The sequence below is a fragment of the Euphorbia lathyris genome, chromosome 1, assembly GCF_963576675.1.
Source record: "Euphorbia lathyris chromosome 1, ddEupLath1.1, whole genome shotgun sequence".
Lineage (NCBI taxonomy): Eukaryota > Viridiplantae > Streptophyta > Magnoliopsida > Malpighiales > Euphorbiaceae > Euphorbia > Euphorbia lathyris.
Window position 1 is genome coordinate 101,066,067 of NC_088910.1, and position 26,872 is coordinate 101,092,938.

General features: G+C 33.4%; 3 protein-coding genes across 3 annotated transcripts; 2 read left to right on the plus strand and 1 right to left on the minus strand.

The window, feature by feature from the left end:
• Positions 1-458: 458 nt before the first annotated feature.
• Positions 459-4,121, plus strand: LOC136209049 (SPX domain-containing protein 4). The gene is made up of 3 exons (XM_066000403.1): positions 459-947; positions 3,205-3,370; positions 3,474-4,121. The coding sequence occupies exons 1-3, from the start codon at positions 660-662 to the stop codon at positions 3,953-3,955; spliced, it is 936 nt and encodes a 311-aa protein (XP_065856475.1). The 5' UTR covers positions 459-659; the 3' UTR covers positions 3,956-4,121.
• Positions 4,122-7,160: 3,039 nt separating this feature from the next.
• LOC136209059 (phosphate transporter PHO1 homolog 9) lies at positions 7,161-10,733 on the minus strand. Its single transcript, XM_066000414.1, has 10 exons — positions 9,641-10,733; positions 9,514-9,562; positions 9,233-9,434; positions 9,008-9,128; positions 8,672-8,930; positions 8,478-8,582; positions 8,203-8,397; positions 7,841-8,119; positions 7,617-7,756; positions 7,161-7,529 (listed from the first exon to the last, which is right to left on the minus strand). Exons 1-10 carry the CDS (start codon positions 10,477-10,479, stop codon positions 7,430-7,432), a joined length of 2,289 nt encoding a protein of 762 aa, XP_065856486.1. The 5' UTR covers positions 10,480-10,733; the 3' UTR covers positions 7,161-7,429.
• Positions 10,734-19,130: 8,397 nt separating this feature from the next.
• Positions 19,131-20,401, plus strand: LOC136212388 (transmembrane emp24 domain-containing protein p24delta9-like). Its single transcript, XM_066002769.1, has 4 exons — positions 19,131-19,346; positions 19,418-19,627; positions 20,098-20,174; positions 20,257-20,401. The coding sequence occupies exons 1-4, from the start codon at positions 19,131-19,133 to the stop codon at positions 20,399-20,401; spliced, it is 648 nt and encodes a 215-aa protein (XP_065858841.1).
• The last annotated feature ends 6,471 nt before the right edge of the window (positions 20,402-26,872 follow it).

Below are 26,872 nucleotides of genomic sequence, written 5' to 3' on the forward strand. Positions count from 1 at the left end.
AACTTCCCGTGGACTGATATCTTTTACTTTAAACCCTTATTCAGGACTTCAAAGAAATACAAAAAGATTATCAGACTATTTAGTCTCTTATGTTCCTCGTTTAGCGAACGAAACCGTCCATTTAGTTGCTCGATGCGCTCGGTCTAATACTAACGATTTTGAATTAACTATTTTACCTTAATGGCTTGATGATGTAATTTACAAGGAATTGTCTCCTATTTGATTAATGAAGTTGAGTTATTGATTAAAAAAAAACATCCGAGAAATTTATTAACAAAAATTTAAAAAATATTATATCAATCTCAATCTCAATAAAATACAAATATTATTGAAAAATAATTTAATATTCATCCATTTACATAAACATAAATTAAAATGATTCATTCAAACAATTTAAATTATATATATATATTTTTAAATCCCGTGAAAATTCATGAGTAGAATAATAAAGCCTGCAATACAGAGTTAAAATTGTTCCTATCCACATCTATTTATTTGTATTCCAAATTCCATTTCTCGTCGCCCTTCTCGAATCCTTTGTCCATATCTTCACACTTTTGATTTCCTCGCCGTTTCAACGATTCCGATATGCACACACTAAATTACCCAAACCCAGATACAGATAATCATGAAAATGCGATTACTTTAACCCATTAGATATGAAATTTGGGAAGGAGTTCAAGACCCACCTCGAAGAAACCCTGCCTGAGTGGAGGGACAAGTTTCTCTGCTATAAACCCCTTAAGAAGATCCTCAAGCAATTCCCTTCTTTCTCTCTCGACCCTGCTTTTCTTCTTAATCAACACCTCCCGCCTTTTCCTGACGCTGTCCCAAATGGCTCCCTGCTGTTTTTTCAAGAGTGGTTTATTAGAATTTTGAATGAAGAGCTTGACAAGTTCAATGATTTTTATGTTGATAAGGAGGAAGAGTTTATAATCCGTTTTCAGGTTCTTTTTCTTGCCTATATTTTTTCCCCCTAATTTTCAGTGGGTTTCTGTTTAATATTGATTAGAGCTGTTAATTTATGTTGTTTGATCTTCTTTTGATTGTGGAACATTGAATCTTAATCTTCCTAGATATGAAATGTGTATTTACTGATATTGTGAGATTAGCTACTCCTTGAGGTAAGTGAAAGTGATTCCTTCTCTAGTTCTAATTGTAATTGTAGTAAGTTGCTTAAGCCATAAAGAGGGCTGATCATTGAATTAGAACATGATCGAATGAAGGAAAATTTGCCTTTTGAATTAGGGGATTTTATGAGAACCTGCCGAAGCATGGTAAGTAAGCATAGTTTTGTGGACAAAAGGTTGTCAAATTCTTTCATTAGTGGATCTTTTGAATCAGTTGGGGAATTGGATGGGGTTAGAATGAGAGTATGAAAGGCAAATTTGATGAGGTAAGTGCAGTTGGTGAAAAGGATTCATACAATTAAACCAGATGATTTTGCTATGCATTGTCTTGGTCCTTGAAATAACTAAGAGGCTGAGGAGATGGTAAACATGAAACTTTGATATGCCAGCCAGGGAAGATGAATCCTAACTGGAGAAAAGTAATGGCTGTAGATTGGGTTGAAATCCGTGCACACTCTAATAAGTGTAGCAGTTATAGAGTCATGGTTTTTTCAGACTTAGATATGCTCAATGTTGAGTTTCTGAAAAATAGAGTTTCATCTGTCACTTTGCATTAAGAGTGTTAAGCAGGTTTATTTTGCATTACATAACATTAGATCTTAGAACTTTCCACCCTTCCTTCCAGCTTGGTGAAGCAGTCGGTTGTATTGCTTGAAGTGTTGTAAAGATGCCAATCTGAAGGATCCTTGTGATACTTCATGTTGCTGCTTGTATATTCACCCTGGCCTCAGTGAGCCATTGAGTTCAGTTCCTTGCATATTGAATGTGCAAATTCTTTTTTAGACTTTTCAAATTTTAGTATGATGTGCACTCAATCTTTTTGATATATTTTGGTGTTTTAAATAGTTGTCCACGAGCGAATATAGCCATGATGATATCTAGTAAAAATCATTTACCAGATAGCCTAGAATTGGAGTTCAATTGACATCAATAATGGTGTATAGTTTTTATTAAATGGTGTATAGTTTTTTTATTAAATGTGTGCCAAGTTTTTATGGGGATATTTTTATGTGAAAAAACACGCTATTCCTATACTTCTCTTGGAATCTTTCAAGTCTACTTTTTTGATCATTAAGATTGGATCAAGTCCTTAATGTGTGAGAAAATACAACTCAAGTGACTTAATAGAACACAGTAGAACTGTAGCAGCTTAGTAGAACACACATGACGAGTACAATGTCCGGATAAAAGGTTGTAACTTTTAAGTAGTATGTTTATTCATCATATGTTTGGTAACTCAATCTTCATAACATGTTATGAATAATCTTTAATTTGATGAACTTGTACTGTCAGCCATGCTCCATATATGGCATCATTATTTATAAAATTTGTGGACTAGATGTGATATAATGTCCTTGTGTTTTGATTCAAGGACTTGCGGCAAGTTATTTGCCAAACTAGTGCATGTACTCTTAAAATTGTTTATTTAACAAAGTTTCTCTCATCCTCTCTAACTTCCCTCTTCGATTGTTCTCTTTTGGGTGGTCACTCGTCTCAGTGATGAAATACTTTCTAGTTTGTATCCTTCAAATGGAAAAGGGGAAAAATGATTTTTGCTGCCCAAGTACGATTCAATATTCTGTAATATTTGCTCATATAATGTTTCATTTTTATTAGTAGGGGGTTTATACCATGGTTAATTGCATAGATGAAAAATCACCATTTTGGGAGCCTGCAGTAGCCACTGAGGAATCCCCTGCGTATTTTCGTATATTTTATTCATGTCCTGTGAAATAGTTACACAATTGTCAAGCATATGTTGAATTTAATCAGTACAGCACTTACGTAGTTTAGCTGTGTATTTTGCCTCCGGTTAGATAAGAACAATGTTGGTAAGTGTCTTCAGTTAAGATCAGATGTACGTCGGATTGATCTCAGTCCTGTAAAACCATATGTATTCCCCAACAACTTTGCCGTGGAAGTATATATCCATTTAGCAAACCACATGAACTATGTTCTTCTTGTTCGTTTACTCGTCTCTTTTTGGTTCTTAGATGTATCCCACAACACCAATTATGCACCTTTCACCGTGTCTCCCTTCTTTTCAATCTATTGATATTTGAAATTATATCAGGAATTGAAAGAGAGAATTGAGTTTCTTAAAGAACAAAGCAGTAAGAATGGTGTTTTCACATCAGAAAGTGAATTCAGTGAAGAAATGATGGACATTCGTAAAGACTTGGTGACCATCCACGGGGAGATGGTGCTTCTCAAAAATTATAGCTCCTTGAACTTTGCAGGTATTCTAACTAAATCTAAGTGATCTCATGTTCCTCAATTTAATATCACCATTTGGAATATGATTTCCTTCCTGTTCCTAATACCATATTCATTTTTCTACAGGACTACTTAAAATTTTGAAGAAGTACGATAAACGAACAGGAGAATTGTTGCGCTTACCTTTTACCCAACTTGCCCTTCGTCAGCCTTTTTTTACTACAGAACCTCTGACAAGGCTAGTCCATGAATGCGAGGCAAATCTCGAGCTCCTATTTCCGTTGCAGGCTGAAGTCATTGAGCCTTTGAGTTCGGTACAAAAGCAGTCTGATCCACGGATGAATAAGCTAACAAATACGTCTCCTGAGACCTCAACTCCAAGGAATGACACTATGGATATATACCGAAGTACGCTCGCTGCAATGAAAGCAATCCGAGGCCTTCAAAAAGCAAGTTCCACCTATAATCCACTGTCGATTTCATTTCTTTTCAAGAATCAGGATGATGAAAGTACTGGTGCTGTGACAGCTGAAAACTCGGGTTCAAACTCGCCACCTATACGACATAAGGGAGAAGAGTCTGATGAAGATGATGTGCATTCTGTGTAACACCTTGCAATGTTTTGGTAGGGTAGTGTACACTTCCTCTTCCTCTTTGTTTCTTTACAGGAAAAACAGTTTGAAGGAATAATGTCTGCTGCAGAAGTTTGCAGTACTTGTTGCCTAACGTTATAAGCTGGTAAATTATAAAAATTGCAAATATTTGTCTTTGGCTTGGGTGAATATTGTTATTTTTTTTTTGTTCATTCTTGGGCTGATATTATGTTGATTAGTTATTATTGGGGTAAATTACGAAAATGGGTAAAATGGGAAGCCCATTTACATATTTAACCCATTTACTCAGCCTACTACATATTTAGACTGATTTTGTGTGACTTTCCCATAATACCCCTAACCTTCCCACTTCCCCCTTACGCGAACGTTCTCTCCCCTCTTCTCCTTGGGTGCGCGAAATGGCTGTTGGCTCCTCCATTAATAATTCCAAGACTTTTGATCTTCTATCTTTCTTTAAATTGCACGAAATCTGCACAATTTCTCCAAATCATAATGTATTTTTCTTTTTCCTCTCTTCATCTCTTGATTCTGCAACTTCCTAATCCTAGAAAGTGAAGCCATGGTTTTTTATCTTCCTGCTCTTGCTCGTTACTTGATTTTTTCTTCTTGTTACCATCAAAGAAATGGTTATTCTACATTATTTCCATCGTTTTTCCCAGTTTATTATATTGTTATTGTCGCTTTTAAGGGTGAAAGGCGCGAAAAATGTAAGTATCTGTTATTTTTATGCGTTTTTCCATGAATACACTTCGTGTAGTCGATGATTTCGTGAAGATATGCGAAGAGAAAGAGCCTGAAACGTGACGATCTACTTCGCGAATCGATTAGTTCGCGAAGTCTGCGAGTAGAAAAGTTCATGATTTCACTTGCAGACTTCGCGAAAGCATCGATATGCGACGTAGATCGTCACGTTTAAGACCTCGCAAACTTCGCGAAAACATCGATTAGCGAAGTAAAATCATCTCTTTCCCTGCACATTTACATTCGCATGCTTCGTTAATTCTCATTTCGCGAAGCCAAAATTGTCTTTTTCCCTGCCTAACACGATTAATTTTTCCTGAAAGTGGTTGATTACATAACATCCCTTTCTGGAAGGCGGTGTCCTCGGATGCAGGGGAGATGACTTTGCTTCCTGTATAGGGAAAATTTTTCCTCAAGATTGGCACATTCACTTTGAAATTATTGGTTAGGAGGGATTGTGCCAATCTTGATGTGCACCATGGGACACGTCCATCCCAAAAGGTCTGAACTTCCATTTCTCATCCCAAAAGGTCTGGACTTCCTATAGAGAGAGAAATTTCCGTCCAGATTAGTCAGGTTCACTTTAAGTGATTTGTTAGGACTTTATTGTGGCAATCTTGTTGTAAATTTTGATAATGTTATGATTTTAATGTTGTTATTGTGGCAATTTTATCGTAAATTTTGATAATGTTATGATTTTAATGTTATAATCCGTTGTTGTTTGACATTTTTTGTTATATACCACTTCGCGAATTAGCTTCAAAACACATCCAGGCTTCGTATATGCTAATTAAATTCACCAAGTAAACCAAACATTAGCTTCGCAGGCTTCGCATATGCTAATTAAATTCATTAAGTAAACCCATCGATTAGCTTCGCAGGCTTCGCATATTATCGAATCTCTGAAGTCAGACGGGAGGGAGACAGACGCGCGTAAATATTGAGGGTATTATGGAAAAGTCACACAAAAACAGTTTAGATATGTAGCAAGTTCAGTAAATAGATTAAATAAGTAAATATGCATTCCATTTGATTTAGTTTTATAATTTATCCTATTATGGGGGTACATTTCACATCATGGCCCCTAGCTTTATGTCCCTTAAACTTTAAAACTAGATACAAAAATCCATCAACATTGATAACATAAAAATCTAGTTGACCACTCCAATAATAGCAAGTATACTTTCCATTATAGAGGAAGTGGGTGGAGAATTGAAGTAATTAAAGCACCTATCACTTCACTTTATATAAATTCATGTCAATTGGTCACTTTGAGATCAGTAGTTCATTGATCTATTTTCAATAACTATACATCAACAACAAAGCCTTAGTCCCGAAATGATTCGGGATCGGCTAACTTGAATCATCATATAAAACCGTGAAATCAAATCGTGTCAGCGACATAAATTCTCTCCCTCCACTCATTCCTATCCACTATCATATTTTCCACAATTCTTAATAAACTCATATCACTTTCGATTACCATCTTCCAAGTTTGCTTAGGTCTTCCCCTACCCCTCACTATTACATCCCTTTGCCACTCTTCAACCCTCTTAATCGGTGCATCAAGCGCTCTTCGTCTTACATTGCAAACCACCTTAATCGGTTTTCCTTCATTTTATACTCAATAGATGTAACCCCTACTTTTGTCTTAATTATTTCATTACTCAGCCGATCCTTTCTCGTATGACCACACATCCATCTTAACATATGCATCATCTTATGAATGTGACAGCGTTTCACTGCCCAACACTCTCCGTACCATATAACAATGCAGGTCTAATTGTCATGTGGAAGAATTTTCTCTTCAATCTATTAGGCATGCCGGGGTCACAGAGGAAACCCGTAGCACTCTTCCACTTCGACCAACTCGATTTAATCCTATGAGCAACATCTCCATTTATTTCTCCATCTGTTTGAATAATAGACCCTAAATATCGGAAGCAATCCGAGCTCTGTACAACTCTCCCATCCAGGGTGATCGTCCCTGCCTCCATACTCCTATCGCCGCTAAACTTACACGCCAAATATTCTGTCTTACTTCGGCTCAACTTAAAGTCTCTAAATTTCAAAGTTTGTCTCCATAGTTCCAACTTCCTCTCCACGTCTTCTTTCGTCTCATCAACCAACACAATATCATCTGCAAACAATATACACCATGGTATACCATCTTGAATTGAACTCATTAATTCATCCATAACGATGGCAAAAAGAAATGAGCTAAGTGCGGAACCTTGATGTATTCCAATCGTAATAGAGAACTTTTCAGTCTTCCCAACACTGCACGCTCCCTCATACATATCCTTTACGATGTTCTTTAAATTCAGATTATCAATTGGATTATTATATCAAGTAAGGGGATTGAACTTTAATGTATTAGGCATGCCGGGGTTGGCTAAATTTCCGTAATGCTGCAAAGGAACAAATGTCAAACGAGTTTTATTTAAGAAACATAACAAATTAAGAAGCTTTGGACTTTCTTTCATATCGGCAAATGGCCAATTAACTTGCTGAACTGATATTTCTTTTGGTTTTCCATGGATTATAATACAATGATTGATTACTTCCACCTATTAATAAGCATTCATTTGGGATACATAACCCTTAAAGTAAAGAAGAAAAGAATATAAATTTATCGATGGAAGCAATTGAATGAATTGGGGAAACAAAAACTGTCACTCTTTGTTACAAAAGAAAACTCATGGGGTCTGACTTTGCTGTGGATGCTCACAAACCCTTGTTTTCATCTTCATCATAACAAAAGGGCAAAGGTACTGAATTAAATGCCCTATATTTTCCCACATTGTTCAGGTGCTCATTTTCCAACCTGATCATTATAAATTCTACCAATTAGACCATCTATACCGTTGATTTCTCATTAGTTATTGATTTTTCTTTTAGTTCATAGGCATACCTGAAGAAATTCCATATTCCACGCCTGATTATCTCCAGACAAGCAACAATTGCACTCATTGCTGTCCTGTGCAGGAAAGGTGCTTGTGTAAATCCCAACACTGTCTGCATCCAAGCTAGCCTTAACACCATGTTCAACCCCTGCCATTTATCACAGACATTATTGTTCCTTTTAATGACTAATGCTAACAAAAACATCATTTATTTGTGTTGTGTTAGTGTTACCATTGCTATGAAGTAAACACTTTTGTTTGGTATAACGAGCTTATCTCTTAACCATGGATTTTTAGAATTTCGTCGCAGAAGACCCCAGTCTACTACTATGTCCCAATATGTACTAATAATGGTTGCAAATGCTGAAGAAACTGCTGCCAAAATCAACCAATTTCCTGTCTTTTTCAATTCATAGCTTGTCTTCATGGCTACTGCTACAATTGTTGACAAGTATTTTATTGAATTATATGCTTGCATTGCATCTTTTTCTTCGAACAAGCGGCGAAGGCACTAAAATATGATATACACTCCAATCAGCAGCATAGAAAGAGAAAAGAAAAGAAGTTAGATACTGTCAATGAAGTTGTATGCACCTGAAGGAAACGAGTCCAGTATGGTACAATTGCTACAATGAAGTAAAAGATTTCGAAAACGTGGCTTGTTCTGCATTCGTTTGATCTTCGTTTGAAATCTCCCCAACCGTAGTAGCAAACGTAAAATTCCAAATTCCTGAAAGCGTGCACCTGACTCGTAAGTTGATCTGCCAAGAAGAAATCTGGCAGGGTAACCTGCAGGTATTATTCAACAAAAATGACATCCATTTCTGACTGAAGACTAATCTTACAATTTGGAAGTATTAGTCAATCACCTTATAAAGAGGAGCAAGAAGACAATGAAAAGCACATTGGATGAAGAAGAAGCGACTCGACCGGTATATGATATTGAAAGGACAGAATGTTATAAGAAGCACAAGCTGCAATGGTTCCACACATTAGGTGTAAAAGGAAAACATATACTTGATCAATGGAATATGATTATAGCATTTGAGTATCGATATATTACCACCAAAAGGCCTAGAGGGACTAATTCAGTAATTGCTTGAAAGCTTTGTGTTCTTTCATCCATCTCCATATCCAAATTCGAGAGCACACAAGCCAATGTTACTACTGAAAGACATGAACTGAGAAGAAATACTTCTTTATAGTTCAATTCTGTTCCTTTCTTGAACCCAAATATGAATGCATAATTAACCCGATAACGTTTCCAGAAGTAAATATTTGCAGCATACATGAGCATGTGAAGGATTATGAACCCGAATAATCTGCAGTGAAGATTGAGAAGTATTTTATGAAAAACCAAACAGGAAAAAGAAAATTTCAACACGAATCCAAGACTTACGAGTATAATGGAAAGATGTTTTCCATATACTGGGGGCCTCCTTGACTGTTAATCAGATCTCTTGCATGTATCAGAAGAATAAGTGATATCAGAAGAGCTACTGAGCAACCTGATAAGAAACCTACAAGTAAACAAGGAGCGAATTGAATTCAAGTTCTAATTACATCATTTCTCACCTCTTCATCAACAATGTAATTGAATCTCCAGATGGATACAAAAATTTACCAAGTGAAAACGTGGTTCTGTGTTTTTCCCTTTTATGTTTTGGTCTTAAAGCTTTCATCGCTCTACGACGATTTCCATTGGAAAAGTGTTTGATGAATGTGGCCTCCACCCTTTCCATGAGCTTAGTGATCTCTTCAGAGCTTCCAATGTATGAATTATCCACCATATTAAGGTAAGTTTTTGATGCATTTCGCAAAGTAACCTGGATATTCACAGTAATTAGTACAATTGAACCCAAAATTGCAGCTGAGAGTTCAATATTACAAATTAACAATGGTTACCTTGTCATATTTTTTCATAATCTTGGAGAATGCTAATTGATTCAAGAAGCTGCAATTATCAATAATTCACATTAATTAAGCTAAATAGAACATGAAAGTTTCATCTTGTGATTTAAAATGACATTACCAGTAGCTTTTAATGAGGCGAAGCTTATGGTGGAATTGGATAAAAGCTCGAGTTATCAGTTGCTCTGCTTTCCTCAATTCTTCCTTGCTGTAGGACAAATCGGATTGCGAACTGGAGATAATATTCTTTATCGTTGAGACTGGAGTTTCAGGTTCAACATTGATCCTCACATGATCCAAAACTTGCAATAAAGCCGGCCTAAACCCTTGAATATCAGATTGGGGGTTTTCAATTTCATCATCACTTCCTCTCTTATCCTCTACTGAATTTTCTGCTTCGTGAATCACTTCCAATTCCATCTTCGACAATTCTTCCGAAATCGCAGAAACTCCATTGATATCACCTCCGTGGTCCAGATGTGGTTTCTCGACCTTGATTCGAAGTGCAATTAGGGCATTCATTTGTCTGCTCAAGTTATCTCCCTCAGCCATAACTTGATTAACCTTTTTCTTATAAAACTTAATCACTTTATTGAACTCAAAATCAAGCTTCCTGAAGAAGAAAATCTCCTTCTCTCCACCTTCATCGGCTGCATTAAGAAACATAGTCTGGTAACAACCTTCTTCTTCATCTCCTGGACTGATAAGTATAGCTTCATCTTCGTTGGTTGTTGAATTTCTATACCGATTAGTTAGGCCACTGAAGGCTCTATAAAGAGTTACTCTTCTCCTCAAGGAAGAAGAAGAAGCTCTTGAGGATGGCGTCATGGGAGATTGAGTGGTTTTCATTTGTTTGAAAACCAGAATATCTTTGAGTATTGTCTTGAGAGAGCTGTAATCCATGTATGCATCTTGCCATTCTGGAACCATTTGAGCTGAGAATTCTTTCCCAAACTTCATCTTCTTTTTCTTCTCTGCAATTTTCAGTAATCTGAGCAACAACTAGCTATTAGTTTTGCAAATTTGCCAAAATTTCTACTTTTTTTCTGGTTAAGAAATGAAACAACGCAAATCTAGCATTCGATTACGATGTGTATGTTCAACTGGAAAAATTAGTCTAATATTTTTGACAAATTTAAAAATAAATAAATAATAACAATCACATCATTTTAGAAACATCAACCAATTTGCTATATAATTCGCCATCAGGAAATATTATATTAACTAAGAATGTGCTGTACTTGTTCTACGCGGCAATTTATCTAACCTGAAAAGAAAATAAAACAAACTATTTTCTTTGATTTATTCAAATTATGCTAAACTTAATTTCCAATATTGATTTTTTTTTTTTTTTTTTTTTTTTTTTTTATAGTTTTTAGATTTATCGATTTAACTAGTATTCCGAATTTGGGTGTATTAAGCTTCTTTTTTGATCTATCAGTGTATTAAGCTTCTAATTTCATTCTTTAATATATCAATTTTTTTATTATTTTATTGGCCTAATGCTTCCCCAGTCCCCTTAACTTGTTCAAATTGGTCATTTTACCCCTCAACTCATCGAATGTCCTATTTACTCTCTTAACTTTATAAAAGTGGTATTTCTCACCCCTCAACTTGTCCATTTATTCCCTCAACTCATACAATGTTCTATTTACCCCCTTAACTCCATAAAAGTGGTATTTTCACCCCTACAATCCATTATCGAAGCCTAAATTGATAACTTTTTTTAAATGTTAGACCTATATTTATGCTATTTTGTAAGTGGAACCTAAATTGATACTTCCCCAAAAATCATAGGCCTATTTTGGTACATTATCCCTACATATAATGTATTTAACTTGTTTATATTAATGTTCTTGTTATTTGTATTTTTTATTCGTTCTTTCTCTTTTCAACTTTTTTGACTACTATAAAGGGATAAGAAATACCATTTTTATGGAGTTAAGAGGGTAAATTGGATCATAAGTGGTGAGAAATACCACTTTTATGGAGTTAAGGTGGTAAATAGGATATTCGATGAATTCAGAAGGGGTAAAATGACAAATTTGGACAAGTTAAGGGGGGTGATAAATATCATTTTTATGGAATTAAGGAGGTAAATAAGACATTCGATGAGTCGGAGGGGTAAAATGACCAATTTGAACAAGTTGAGGGGGCTGGAGAAGCATTAAGCCTATTTTATTTTTAGATGTATTAAATCTACGGTTCAAATGATTTTTTATAATTTATCCGATTTCTCAATTCGAGACTTGTCAGACACTCTTTAAATATATATATTTTTTAAATTAAAGCTTTCTATAAACTCGAGATATAAAGGTATTTAGTTATTCATTTTTCTTCCCGTGTTTATCTTTTTATTTTTAAAGAGAGAATTAGGTGTTTGATTAGACACATTTTATTTGCTTTTTATAATAGTTTTTTCTAATGATAAATGATTTGGGGCTTTAACCACTTAAATAACAGGTGGTTGATTAAATGATTTGGGGCTTTAACCACTTAAATATTGGTGAAATTATCAAATATTTAACACTGAAAGTGAGAATAAAAATTAAGAAATTAAAGATCATGGTATCCACTAAAGAGAAGAAATGCAGCATGAAAATAAAATAAAAAGATTTGATATTTGCAGCTGGCAGGCATTGGATATGTATCACACTAATACTATTTATTACTATAAATAACGACGAAGGAAACAATGAATGAGATGGGACCTTACTATAATGATTAAAGAAAGAATAAGTGATTCCATAAAAATAAAATAAATAAAACAATCAGTGTCAACTAATACTACATGAATCACAATTGTTTGGAAGTAAAAGGCTTAATACATCCAAAAAGCTTGATTTAAATTCAACTTTTAAAATGTACCAATAGCTGTCATGAATTTATATAAAATATAATTAATTATCATTCGGTCGTAAAAAAGTAAGTTAAATGCGAAAAATATATTATATATATCTTAAAAAAAGTAAAACGATCACAATTGGGTGCCTTCTATGGTTACTTTGTTTTTGACAAAGTATCATTACTTGATATGTTTTCACCATTGGATGATGGATTAGAAAATTAATCCAATGGTGAAAACACACAAAGTAAGCATAGCCTTTACCTGCAGTGGTGCTCTAATATTAGAGAAGATAAATTGTATAGTTATCAAGTAATAACTTTATTTTTAATCTATTTTTTAATTATGTAATAACATTCTAAGATGCGTGGGATACATCTTCCACATTTTACTTATTTTTTTACGACCGAGTGATTAATTGATTACATTTTATGCAAGTTCAGGGGGTTAACTGAATATTTTATACAAATTCAGAGGCTATCGGAACACTTTGAAAGTTTAGGAAGCCAATCAAACTTTTTAGACAAGTTCAGAGGTAAATGATGTATTAAGCCAAAATAAAATTAGAAGTTTTGATGATGTTTTTTTAGAGGTTTGCACTACTTTGGTTAAAAAAAGGGTTTATGAAAGTATATTTTGGATTTAAATTCCAATTTTGAAAGAAAACTAATTTAATAAGCTTTTTGAATTAGAGCATGATAATATGCATTTGAAAAGTTTTTTTTATTTCTCAAATTAATATCTTTCACTTAAATAAAAATGGTTTTGTTCATTTACTAAAAGTAAACTAATAACATGTTATTAGTTTTTTTTATATAGTTTGTATGATTTTTTGGTTCGAGATTCATTAGACACCATTTAGATGGATCCTCCCCTATAGAAAATTTTAGTTAGGAGAGGATCCATCTTAAGGGTATCAGATGAACTTCGAACCGAGAAATCAGGCAAACTATAAAAAAGTAAATTAATAGCATAATAAATATATTAATCAAACTATATTTTAATGGTAAATATCAATTAATAAATCTAAATTTACTATTATGTTTTTAGAAATCATATTGATTAAAATTAACAATTAAACTAATGAATAATATTGACACTTTAAAAAATATTAGATTTTTGTTTTTGAAAAATGTTAAATTATAAATTAATTGGTATGTTGTGGTGCAAATCTAAGATGATTTCAAAAAAAATTCAATCGTATACATTCTTCCTTAAGGAGTCGTATTGAAAGGGCATGTTCAAATACTCGTTGCAAGATCAATATAATAACAGTTTGTGCTGCATTTGCATTGCATAACTATATAAGATTAAGCAAAATTCTTGATATAGCTTCGAATTATATATGAATATCTCATTTTTGCGGGACAGATTGAGAAATGCTTAGATTGAGACATGCATACAGGAAAAGATTTACGCTTTTGTTTAGTAAGAGGACATACAGAACACTGAAAATCTGAAAAAGGATCAATACTAGAATGTTCCCTAGATAATTGTTTCAAACGTACATGAGACAAGTGACCTAGCCTAAAATGCCACAATGGAGAAGCAGTTTGTACCTTAGAAATAGAAACATTATTATCAACTTTTATCAACCCTAAATTCAATTTGTACAACCCTTGTCCTTGTTTAACTGTACCAATCGTCCTCTTAGTTGTAGGATCCTGGAATACACACATATTTCCAATAAAAGTTAAAGAACAAGAATTATCAGCAAGTAGTTTACTAACTGACAATAGATTATGCTGGAAATTAGGTATATATAACACATCCTTAAGAACTAATTCATTTCCTAATCTAACTTCTCCTTTTTGAAAAACATTAATTGTATTCCCATTTGGCAAATAAACAACTACAGGTTTGACATGCTTAACAAAAGTAAACATATCTAAAGTACTAGCTACATGGTCTGTAGCTCCAGAATCTATAATCCAAACAGCAGCATTTGCTACAACAGAACAAAGAAGAAAATTGTTACCTTCAAAGTTGTTGCCTAACTGCTGAGAAGGTTGTCCTGATAGTCCTTTAGAACTATCACTAGTAGTAACTGCATTCACAGAAGAAAAATTAACATTTTTGTTAGAGAAATCTGTATGATCAAGCAACCTCACCAACTTGTTATATTGATCTGGTGTGAATGTCATTGCTCCAGAATTTATTGTATTCGTGGAACTCATAAGAATTTGAACTTGTGATTCTCCATGAGTCTGAATTCCTTGCTGAAAAAACATGTCTTCCTGAGTACCATTATCACCACCATCTCCAATTTGTATGTTAACAGCTAGTTTCTTTTTGGTGAATTTGAAGTTTTGGGGAAACCCATTCTTACGATAACACTCATCCACGGTGTGGTTCTCCTTATTGCAAAAACTACACACCTTTTTGCCTTTTGTATAAGGCTTCTTGAATCCTCCTCCTGTTGGTCCTCTAGCCAAATTGACATTAGATTCAAGAATATTGCCTAAACCATGACATTGTTCACCTAGAAGCTGCCTTTCATGTTGCAACACAATACTAAAAACCCTTGTGATGGAAGGAAGTGGTTCCAGCATAAGTATTTGAGACTTAATCCCTGAATAATTTCCATTCAGGCCTCTAAGAAACTTTATTATGTAATCTTGATCTTGATACAATTTTATTTTCTTTACAGCTGCACAATTCTCATTACTGCTCCTATCAGGACCACAATTACATGCTGGAATCACACGAAAATTAATAAATTCCTCCCACAATACCTGCAACTTAGTAAAATAATCTGTGATAGACAAATCACCCTATACTATAGCAGCAATCTCATCTTGCAACTCTCCTATCTTTAAAGTATCTCCTTGAGAAAAATGATCTCTCAAATTATTCCAAACATCAGAAACATTGTCAAACCATAAAATGCTTTGAGCGATATTAGGAGAAACTGACTGTGAGATCCAAGAAAGTACCATTTCGTTACAGCGTTTCCAAGAAAGTTGATTAGCAGCTTCTAGTTGAGAAAAAGGCAAACTTCCATCAACAAAACTGTACTTGTTCTTCACCACAAGAACTCGCTTCATCGACCTAGCCCAAGAATGATAATTTCTTGCATTCAACACCAGTGAAACCAAACACAAAGATGGATTCTCTCCAGGATGTATGTAATGCGGACTCATCACATCCACTGTTGGATTAGAATTAAGTGAATGTGTATTGGTGGTGTTGTGAACTGAATCTTGATTATTTTGAACGGTAGGCATTTCTAAACTGTAACATCCATAATTTTATAAAGGGTATTTTTGCAAACTAAAAGTCATAAAAGATACTATAGTTATAACATTACAAATTAAAATTTATTAAATTTTTTATTATCTGGACTATTAATTAATTAATTATTATTTTATTATTATTATTATTATTATTATTATTATTATTATTATTATTACTGAATCAATTTTAATTAGTTAATTATTATTATTATTATTATTATTATTAGGTTGATAATTAAAAAATTAAAAAGAAGAAGGGGGCGGGTTTGGTGAAGGAGAGAGGGGTTTCAGAAAAACAAAACTTGGGATATCAGATGCGCAGCTTTTGGGTCTCTTTTCTTTTCAATCTAATTTCGTTTGTAACTTCTTATTTCGGTTACTTTTTAGAACGAAAATTATACCATTAAATTCCTTGCTTCACGAGGAGCATTTCAAGACCAATATTGATATTTTTCCGAGCGAAAATTATAATGATCAGAACACTCTCGGTTCGCGATTCCGGTATCTCCGGCGGCCGACCACCGTGCTCCAGCGAACCTTCGGGGAGCCAGTAACGGGTCAATTAGAATCCGAATAATTTGATTAGCTTTTTGGGACAAAAGGTAAACTTAATTGCTTATATTTATATATATGTCTATATATATTTATATATTTATGTGAATGTCTATCTATATTTGTCATAGAATAATTAAATGTATCTTAATCAACGTTGAGCATTTGGTTATCATTTAATTAGTAATTGATTTATATATACGATGATTTAAGATTTGGATTCAAATGTTCTCTGTATGATTGAATTTATTGATATAAGGCTTTGTTTTTCCTGAAATCATGTTGTTCATGTATTTATCTACTGAGGTATTAGCTGTGAAATTATACCATGATAAATGCCATATGAGTTCAAAAGATCATGAATTATTAAGTATGAAATTATATTGGATTATGTTTGAGTTAGAACAAAACATAAATAGCTAGCTTGAGTGAGTATATTCAATGGTCTGGAGGTTTGATGATACTGTGATCACAGGCACCTAGGTATGGTGTTATTTTACTCTAATTGAGTTTGTACTGTGTCCTGAAACTGGGGGCGATAGCAGTACCGTATTATTAAAAAAAAAGGAATCATTATGACAAGGGTACCTATCCCGAAACTAGAGGCGATAACGTATACGTACGTTGGAATATTGTTAACCATGAGACCATTGAGTATATATCACTTAGGTCTAGCTGGGTCCTTAAAAAAATAAAGATGATAAATTATAATTTTGTTGTTTGAAGTAAATCGAGTCATATATGAGATGATATGTTCATATTTTTATCCCTGATTGATTGATTGTCTGATTAATTAAACGTAAGAATGAAATTAATTGTATATATATTTATGTATATAAATATAGGTAATTATGTTTATTGAGTAGGCAGCTCACTTCTTGCCACGTTGAAATTTTCAGGCTAGGTTCAGAAGATTCTTGTCTTCTAGTTTTTCTCAGTTTCATTCTGAATTCAGGTTGGCCAGCACAAGCGTCTCATTCCTATTAAATTTTTTATAGATATTCGTTAGGACTTACTATATTATTGGATTGGATTAATTGCTCAAATTTAAGTGAATATTATTGATAGATTAAATTGTTTTGTTGGTTATTTAGTTTTTGGTTATGAGATTTTGGTAGACGGTATTAAATAAGGAGCATTTATGTAATTATGTTGGTGTTCGTGCTTAATTACAATAATTGTTTGAGTTTCCGTATGTATTTAATGTGAACCGGGACGGGGGTTACATAAACACTATAATCTCCTCAAAGGAATTATCCCCAATTGGAATAAAAGATGAAAAAAAACCCTAATCGGGTTATCAAGATAAAAGAAACGGAACCCAGAAAAAATTCCAGAAATGGAATGAAGAATTCGTGAAAAACAGCAAATTAGAACACAATTCTAACCAGTGTAAACGAATGAAATTAATCTTCTATAAACACTTGCTTCTTGAATGCGGAAATTAGAAAGAATGCTCTGATACCGTATCAAAACTAAAGAGAGCAAGCAAGGAAGAAGAAAACAGAGATAAGAAGAAATAACGAATTCATTGATTGAAAGGAAATTATTTTGAGTAAGTACATCTGTTGCCTAACTGCTTATTTATAATATGCAGACTAACAGTAAGCACGTGAATAACATGTGTTACAAACCTAACTACCCTGTAACTAATTTCTGTTTAATTACCTAACATAATCTAATAAGATTCGATTGCACGACTTATCCAAAATGTTTTCCGTATGCTAAACCAGGTTTTAAAAGGATATTACAAAGCAGAAAAGGGAAGGGATCTAAACCAGGTTTACAGACACATTTATGTATTACTCAGTCTCTATAAAGTCCCTTCAAGAAAATTGCTATAACATAAGTAGGATTATAAGTGAGGATTGTCATTCCTATGGGGGCATCGTGGATGGATTTTGCTAGCCAACCTACAATTTTATTGGCTTCTCTGAAAATATGCAACAAATCCATAGTGACCTTATTCTTTAAGGAGATGATCTCCATTAACAGAGCGTATTGAAGATAAACATTTAACGAATATTTGTTTACTTTATTTTCTTTTTCTTTTTCTTTTTTTATATTAAAATTGAGAGTTTTAGATGTTTGTTTAGAAATGCATGAAAAATAGTTTTTTCTAACAACAACAAACAACAGATAAATCAAATAGATATTTGTCACAATAATATTTAAACTGCTAAAAATTCATCATAGATACGTCTTCTATGCGGCAAATTATTAGAAGCACCCGGTTCTCCATGTCAAATAGAGGACCTCCCATACATATTTTGACACGTGTAACACGGACCCACATATATTATAAGAGACCCCACTATTTTAATTATTACGTGGGGTCACACTACACGTGTCCAAATGTGAATTGAGGGTCTTCCGAGTGACATGGAAGACCCGGTGCTTAATATAAGAACTCCTCCTATGCTAGAGTATTTTGATTGTTGGTGTTGGAGTACTATGATTTTTCTTGATTGTTTTTATCATAGATTTTCTTAAAATATTTTGTATTATGTAAATAGTTACCATATTAAAAAGTTATATATATTCAATCATATTTTACCATTCCCCCCACATAGAATTGAATTTTTATAAAAATGATGTTAGTATTTTTAAATTTATTATTGTAGTTTGGCTTTAGAAGTGGGTAGACCTACTTACCTAAACTTTTCCCTAAAAAAAAATGAATTTCAAATATATACATACAGGAGGGACTTTTATGAGACATCTTAAAAGTGCAAATCATATAATAATTAAGAAAATATGAATAATGAGTTTAACTTGCATGCGGCATATTATTAATTAGAAACAGGTTGCAATATAAATAAGTCTATATAATCCATGTATTTATTTGTTGGTATAGTATTTTCAACGTTGAATTCGCATCTCCAAACTGAAAATAAAATTAAAAATTAATCATATTTTTGTTTTTTCAGTTAACACCATAGACATCTGAAATCCAGATCTGTGTCGATTCTTGAACAATGTCAAAGCCAATGTTTGAGTTAATTGTAAGAACATTAGGACTGATATTAATATACACAAAAATAGGAGAAGCAATGCGATTTGATCTGCATTCTGGGCGTACGAAATGCATATCAGAAGATATAAAGACCAATTCAATGACTGTCGCTAGCTATCACATTTTTAATCAAAACGAACCTTCTCCTCTCCCTGATTCTTACAAGCTCATCGTTAAGGTAATCCTGTTCTCTTTTTTATCTTAATTAATTTGTCGGAATTTTGATTGATTTATAAATGAATGTTACAGGTGACATCGCCATATGGAAGCACATATCATTATGGAGATCATGTGACATCTGGTAATTTTGCATTTACAGCAGTAGAAAGTGGAGATTACACAACCTGCTTTTGGATCGTTGATCATGACCCTCCTGTTGTTCTTTCTGTTGATTTTGAGTGGAGAACTGGTGTTGCTGCCAAGGACTGGGCTGATGTTGCTAAAAAAGGCCAACTTGAAGTCCGTCTTTTTTTAATAAATGCTTTATTTCAGTCCGGTTAGACATACACTAGCTAGGGTGAAGTTAGACCATTTTCATTCAATTTTAGAATTACAAAGAAGTCAAATAAAAATTATGTGATCCAAACAATAACATTGGGTTACAGTTTTGTCTGACATCCAATAAGGAAGTCAGACAAAGATTGTCTGACTTCCTTGTAAGAAGAACGGTAAAAGCATAACTCCATATATTATTGCTCGGTTTATGTATGATGTCATAAATGGGATGATCTTTATTCAACTTTTTGCAATTCTAAAATAGGATGAAAACTGTCTGAATTCATCTTGATTAGCAGAGCACTACGGGTGTAGTTATTTCTAACCGGACAATTGCAAAGGAATAATGCTTCAATTAATCATTATTCTTTTGTTAATTGGGAGTTTGAAATGCTTAATTTTGATATGTATATATGAATTATTGATGGTGGTAGATAATGGAGCTTGAATTGAAGAAATTGTATGACACAGTTGTATCTATTCATGATGAGATATTTTATCTTCGTGAGAGGTATATATATAAATATGGTGCATGTTTTCACTGTTGGATGATGGAGTATAATTTTGATTAAAAATGAAATTGTGGTATGCAGGGAGGAAGAAATGCAGCAATTGAATAGATCAACAAACACTAGAATGACAGGCCTTGGTTTCCTTTCAATAGTGGTATGCCTAGCAGTGGCTGGAATGCAAGTATGGCATCTCAAGACTTATTTTGAAAGGAAAAAGCTGCTCTAATATATACTAATATCATTTTGCTTTTCTTTTTAACCCACTTCATGCTGTACTTGGATAGACCTCACAAGTTCATATGTATTTCTCTTTGTCTCATTTTTGGCATGTAATTACAATATTAGATTATTATAATTAACCAAACTATTTGATTTCCCAAATTCTTTCATTTATAAAGCTCTTATTTGAATATTGACATGGGTGATAAACTGGTGGTTAAAAAAATAAAACAAAAATATGTTGGATTGTGTTAAATAACATTGTGTAATTAGGAAATTATATAACTCTTTAGATATGTAAACCAATCATCCTCTTTTGAGGTGTAAATATCGGTTTTGCGCTACAAATAATTTTTAGGCGTAAAAATGTATGTTAAATATCTAACTAAGAAGATATATGATTCCTTATATATGAGAACTGATACTCTTCTTTTAAATATGGATATTTGATTTATGCTCTAGATAAATATGAATAGCATTAAATAAATATTACTGTTAAATCACATGAAAATATAAAAATAACCTTCATTAAAAGATCTCTCTCTTTCTTTATCGATCCATTTTTCTCAACTCCATCTCTTTTTCTTACTTTCACAAAATGGCGAAGCTGGAAGGTCGAGTCTTGATGGAGAAGCCAGAGTAATTGATCGAAGTCCATTACTTAATGCTTGGTAGGTTACTTTCACCCAAAGAATGTTTGTTTACTGTGTTTTCTCTTTTTTTTTGTTTAGGTTTTTTTTTCTCTTACCGATTGATTATCCATGTTCAGCAAAAAAAAACTCAACTTCGTTCTTGATTTGTTTTGTTTTTTCAAAATTTCAGCAGAAAACCTTAACCCTGTTCTTTTATTGATAACAAAATAAAAAATAAAAATTTGAATCATTCTAATCCCATTCTTTTATGTTTGCTGCTTATTTCGGTTTTTCTATATTTTAGATATGGAAAATGATGTGAATAAAAATGGAACAGGCCAAAATACGGGCTTCCGAAATGAAGAGTTCAATCTGAACCAAGCTGTAAACTAAAATGTGAATCAGGTTATGAGCCAGCCAACTGTCCAATTAAATTCTCCAATGCCAAATAATGATGGTGAAGATATGAATAGAGATCGTATTCCCTCAAGTTTTGTTTGAGAAGTTTGCATATAATAGAAGAGGCATACCACCTAATGTTATTATTAAAGGAATGGGCAAAAATAATGTCATCAATATAGAAGGAATTAGAACTCGGTTATGGATGAAGAAAATGAAATGGAAGAGAGAGACAATGATAATGATGAAGAGATGGCCTTAGAAAAAGGAGATGCAAATGATAATATTCTTATACAATAAGGGGGAATGGCAACCATGACTATATTTTTTAGGGATAAGTTGCAAAAAATACTTTTAATATTGACGATCAGGAGCAATATTACCCCTAACATTAAAAATAACACAATTAAGGACCTAAACTTCACAACTTGGACCAATTTTAGACACTGCTAATAGATTTATTTACATGGTTAAATTTTCTATCCATTTCATTCAGTGATTGATTTTTTTTAGCAAGAACCTCTCTTCTTTTGATAGAAAATCTTAAAAACCTTAACAAATAATATTATCTGTTATCATCCAAAACTTCATCTGAAAGTTGAAATGAAAAATAAAAAAATGCAAGAATCTACAATCTGACTTTCATTTCATAAGCGACTTCAATCTACTACACCCTAAAATGAAAATTACAAAATTGATAAATCCCTTGTTATTGTCAGAGATTAATATAAAATATATGATTGAGCCTTAACTATAAGTTCGAGCTTTTAGTTCAATCGGTTCCATGACATGGTATCAGAACCGCTAGGACCAAATGGTTGAGGGTTCGAGTCCCGGCAACCTCATTAATCTACAACTTTTAGTTCAATCGGTTCCATGACAGTTATGTTTACCGCCATTCCCGCTAATTAGAGATCCCTCATTCACTTCAACAAGTTGTATGCTGCTGTAAAAAAATCATAAGTTGGAGGAGCTTATGAGTTTGGGCTATGTGAAGTTGGATGGCTATTAATGGAGGACACAAATTACAGTGCAAAAAGGATTTTGTTTCATACTTAACCAGATATTTACCCAGATATTGTAATAATTTGGTTGCAAATTCTCTTAACAGCAAATATTGTCGCAATCTCAACATATTTTTTTTTTTTTTTGCAGCAATTTTTTAATAGAAAAACCCATAAATCAGTGAAAGGGTGGCAGAGGAAGAACCAATAAACATAAGCATTGAGTAACTCATATCCAAGTTCATTCCAATTTTCAAGTCATCAAACCGATTTCGTAATTTTTGTTTTAGGATTTGTTAAATTGAAGTTGCGGACGAAATCAAAGTTTAGGATTCAAAATACATGCAAACAAAGAAGATTTGGGTTTCTATTATTTGAGATTCTTAAGTATTTGTTTTTTTGTTTTTTTTTTGTTTTCAACTTTGAGATGAATTTCTGATTGAGAACTGATAATAATGGCAAGGTTCCTGCGATTTTCTATCAAGAAAAAAGAGAAATTCTTGCTAAAAAATTTAATCTAACGGAAAATGTAATAGTGTAAAAAAATCTGTTATTGGCATCTAAAATTGATTCAAGTTGTGAACCTTAGGTCTTTAATTGTGATATTTTTGACATTAGGAGTAATATTGCGATTGTCTGTCAACGTTTGGGGTATTTATGCACCTTATCCCTTTTATGAAAATACAGAAAGTGATGATTTTAATTTGAGTGAGGTAGAATCTGGAAAAGAGGTATCGAGTGATGATAATGGCAATGATGCAATCCATCCTAATAGGAGAATGAAGAGGAAGGATTTATTCCAAGATTTGTGTGACAACCCTTTTATTGATCCTGGAAATGGCAACAGTTAGGTCAAGTTTTTTATGACATAACAACATTTAGGGGAGCATTACGAGACTATTCAGTCAATGGTAGATTATGTTGTGACTAGAATCATAAACCAACTCTGGCAAAGTTTGAGAATCATAAACCACTACAAAATTACAATGAAATGCATCTCAAGATGATTTATCACGTTGTTCACTTCACAAAGTACATAGTTTACAGTATATCAATGTTTATTTTGCTTTAATCTACACGATTTTTTAGAGTCAGGTATAAAGTACATAATTTCACATCTAGGATTGATGGTCAAATTTGACATATTCCCTATATAAATCAAGTTCAGGCAACTGATTAAAGTTAACCTCATTAAATCAAATAAATCAAATTCACTGCCAGAAACTTTGATACAACTTTTTTTTTATCAACATCTACTTATTTAATTAGGCAAAACATCATCAAAACTATATATTGTGACAATAGCAATAGTGAACTTTAAGAATAAACTTGACCATTCATTGAGCAAACAGCAAAATGGGTATTAAACAAGTTTGGCTCTAATTTGAAAGGAAATTTAATTGATTAAGTGCAATAATCATCACTCATCAAAGAGGAAAACATGAGAACATTAGGGAAAACAGGAAAAAGAAAATTACCAAGATAGGAGAAAGAGATACCAGCGAACAAGGAGGAAACCCGAGACCTAGGTCGAACAAGAAGCTTAATCCCAGAAATAGAGGTCCCACTATCGGTGTGCCTATATCCCTTGCTGTGAGTTCAACTTCTAATTAGATTTGCTTCAATAGGGACAGTAAGAAGCCCATACCTGGCACTAATTTGAAAGAGGAAAACATGAGAACATTAGGGAAAACAGGAAAAAAAAAGAAATTACCAAGATAGGAGAAAGAGATACCAGCGAACAAGGAGGAAACCCGAGACCTAGGTCGATCAAGAAGCTTAATCCTAGGAACAGAGGTCCCACTACCGGTGTGCCTATATCCCTTGTTGTGAGTTTAACTTCTAATTAGATTTGCTTCAATAGGGACAGTAAGAAGCCCATACCTGGTACTAATTTGAAAGAGGAAAACATGAGAACATTAGGGAAAACAGGAAAAAAAAAAGAAATTACCAAGATAGGAGAAAGAGATACCAGCGAACAAGGAGGAAACCCGAGACCTAGGTCGAACAAGAAGCTTAATCCCATGAATAGAAGTCCCAATACCAATGTGCCTATATCGCTTGCTGTGAGTTCAACTTCTAATTAGATTTGCTTCAATAGGGACAGTAAGAAGCCCAGACCTAACCTAGGTTATAGGAGAACGCAGAAGCCAAACTATCATTGATGAGTAAGAAATGCTTCAATATTCAACAGGGCAAATATTCTTTCTAAGAGGAAGTAAGAAACCCAAACCTAACCCAGGTCGAACAAGAACTCAAAAGGACAAATTGGAGGAAACGATTTTGTCTAATTTTAGGGGGGAATGAAATAATTGGAGGGAAATGTTTTCTGGTTTGACGGTAAATGAAAATGTTTTTTGGTTAATTTTTTTATTTTTTTAAGAAAGAAATAGTAAGGTTATTAATGAGTGGATTTGTTTTTCTTTTTTACAATTATTGACTGATTTTTTTGATATATGAAATAATGAGCGAAATTTTGTTAAAATTGAGCAAAAAATTATGTTTTAGTCAATAAAAGTAGGGTTGTATATTTTTCACTCACTAAATGTAATGAAACCATAGTTTTAATGAGTGGAAATTATACCCACATTAAATTTTGGTCATTGAATCCTCTTTTTCTTGAGTGAAATGACTTGAATAGGGTTACTGCTAAGTGCGGTGATGTGAATTGCAATAGGAGAATTTATGCTTCTCTGCTACAAGATGATATAACGTTTATGGTTAAGAAACTCAATGGCGTGCATTCTTGTGTTCGACCTTTAGGAAATAAAAATCCTAATGCAATGACCAAATGGATTGCTAAAATGTTGAAAATTTTACTGCAAGGAGATTCTAATGTCACATATGACACAATGCAAGCTACTTTAACACATGATTGGGGCATCGAAGTTCCATTATGGCAGTTAAATCTGGCTAGAAATGGTGATGTAAGTGTGCATGTTGAATCCCGCAAGCAACTACACACATGGATTGCAAATATTCAAAGATCAAATCATGGCACATGTTTTAAGTTAGAATACCAACCAAGAGATAACTTGGATCATCTACCCCATTTTAAAAGTATATATTTTGTGTTTTTAAGGCATGAAAAAGGGTTTTCTGGAAGGTTGTAGACCATTTATTGGATTGGATGGATGTCACTTGAAGGCATATGGTGGTGTTTTATTAGCAGTTGTTTCTATGGATGGTAATAAATGTATCTTCCCTTTAGCCATTGGAATAGTTGAAGTTAAATGATATAGAAATCTTAAGTCGTGCATAGATAACGGGGCTGGATATAGGTCATTTACTTTCATGTCTAATTGACAAAGAAAGTAAGTAAGATTTTCAATCTGTATCGTTGCCTAATATCATTGATGTCTAATATCATATGTTTATCCATATTGTTATCTAATATGTCAAAATTAATGACTTTCCTAATATGGTGACAGGGAATTATAGATGCTGTAAAATAAATATTTATGAAAGCCAAAGACATTGTGCTCAACACTTGTGGATAAACTTCAAATCAAAGTTTCCATGTTCTGGCTTAAGGAAAGAATTCTGGGGTGCAATGAAGGCTACTAGTTCCTTTGACTTCTGGAGTTACATGAGAAAAACGAAGGATCAACTTGATGGAAAACCCAATGAATGGTTGTTGAAACTTCTGTTATCACAATGGTCTAAACACACATTTTGGGCTGAACCAAAATTTGAATATGTAACTAACAACATGACAGAAACATTCAGAGCTTGGATTCTAAAATTAAGAGGTCGTTCAATTGTCAAACTCCTAGAGGCTTACAAGAAGAAATGTATGTTAAGACTGCACAAGCAACATGCAAAAGGATGTGAAATGGAAGGAAAACTAGTACCTTTTGCAAAGAAAGCATTGAATGAAGTTATAAAAGGTTCCAGATATTGTAGACTAATTCCTAGAAGAAATGGAGAGTTTGAAGTGAAGGATGGAAATGCGCGATATGCGGTAAGAATGGCAAGTAAACAATGTAGTTGTGGATGGTGGGAAATCAGCATAATGCATTGTAAGCATGATGCCTTATGCATAAGGTATAAGAGGGGGAGAATAGAAGAATATGTTGATCCTTATTTCACTGTTGAAGCATATATGAAGGCATATGATGGTGCAATTCACCCAGTTCCAAGTTATGTGAAAAAACGATAACCCAATATAGGCAATTGAACCTTCTCCTCTCAAAAGACTATCTAGTAGACCTAGAAAGTCAAGAAGGTGAAGAGCAAGCTTCTGCAGCAGTGACTGCATACTCAACTGTGAGTTGTGGTACTTACAAGATATTAGGCCATAATAGCGCAACATGTCAAAGATCTTCCCAAGATCCAAGGGCAAGCTTTATAACTTATACATTGATGTAACCAAATTTTACATAACTAAATGACTATATAACTAACCTTATATATTGATGTACGAACCACAAGCAGCAAACA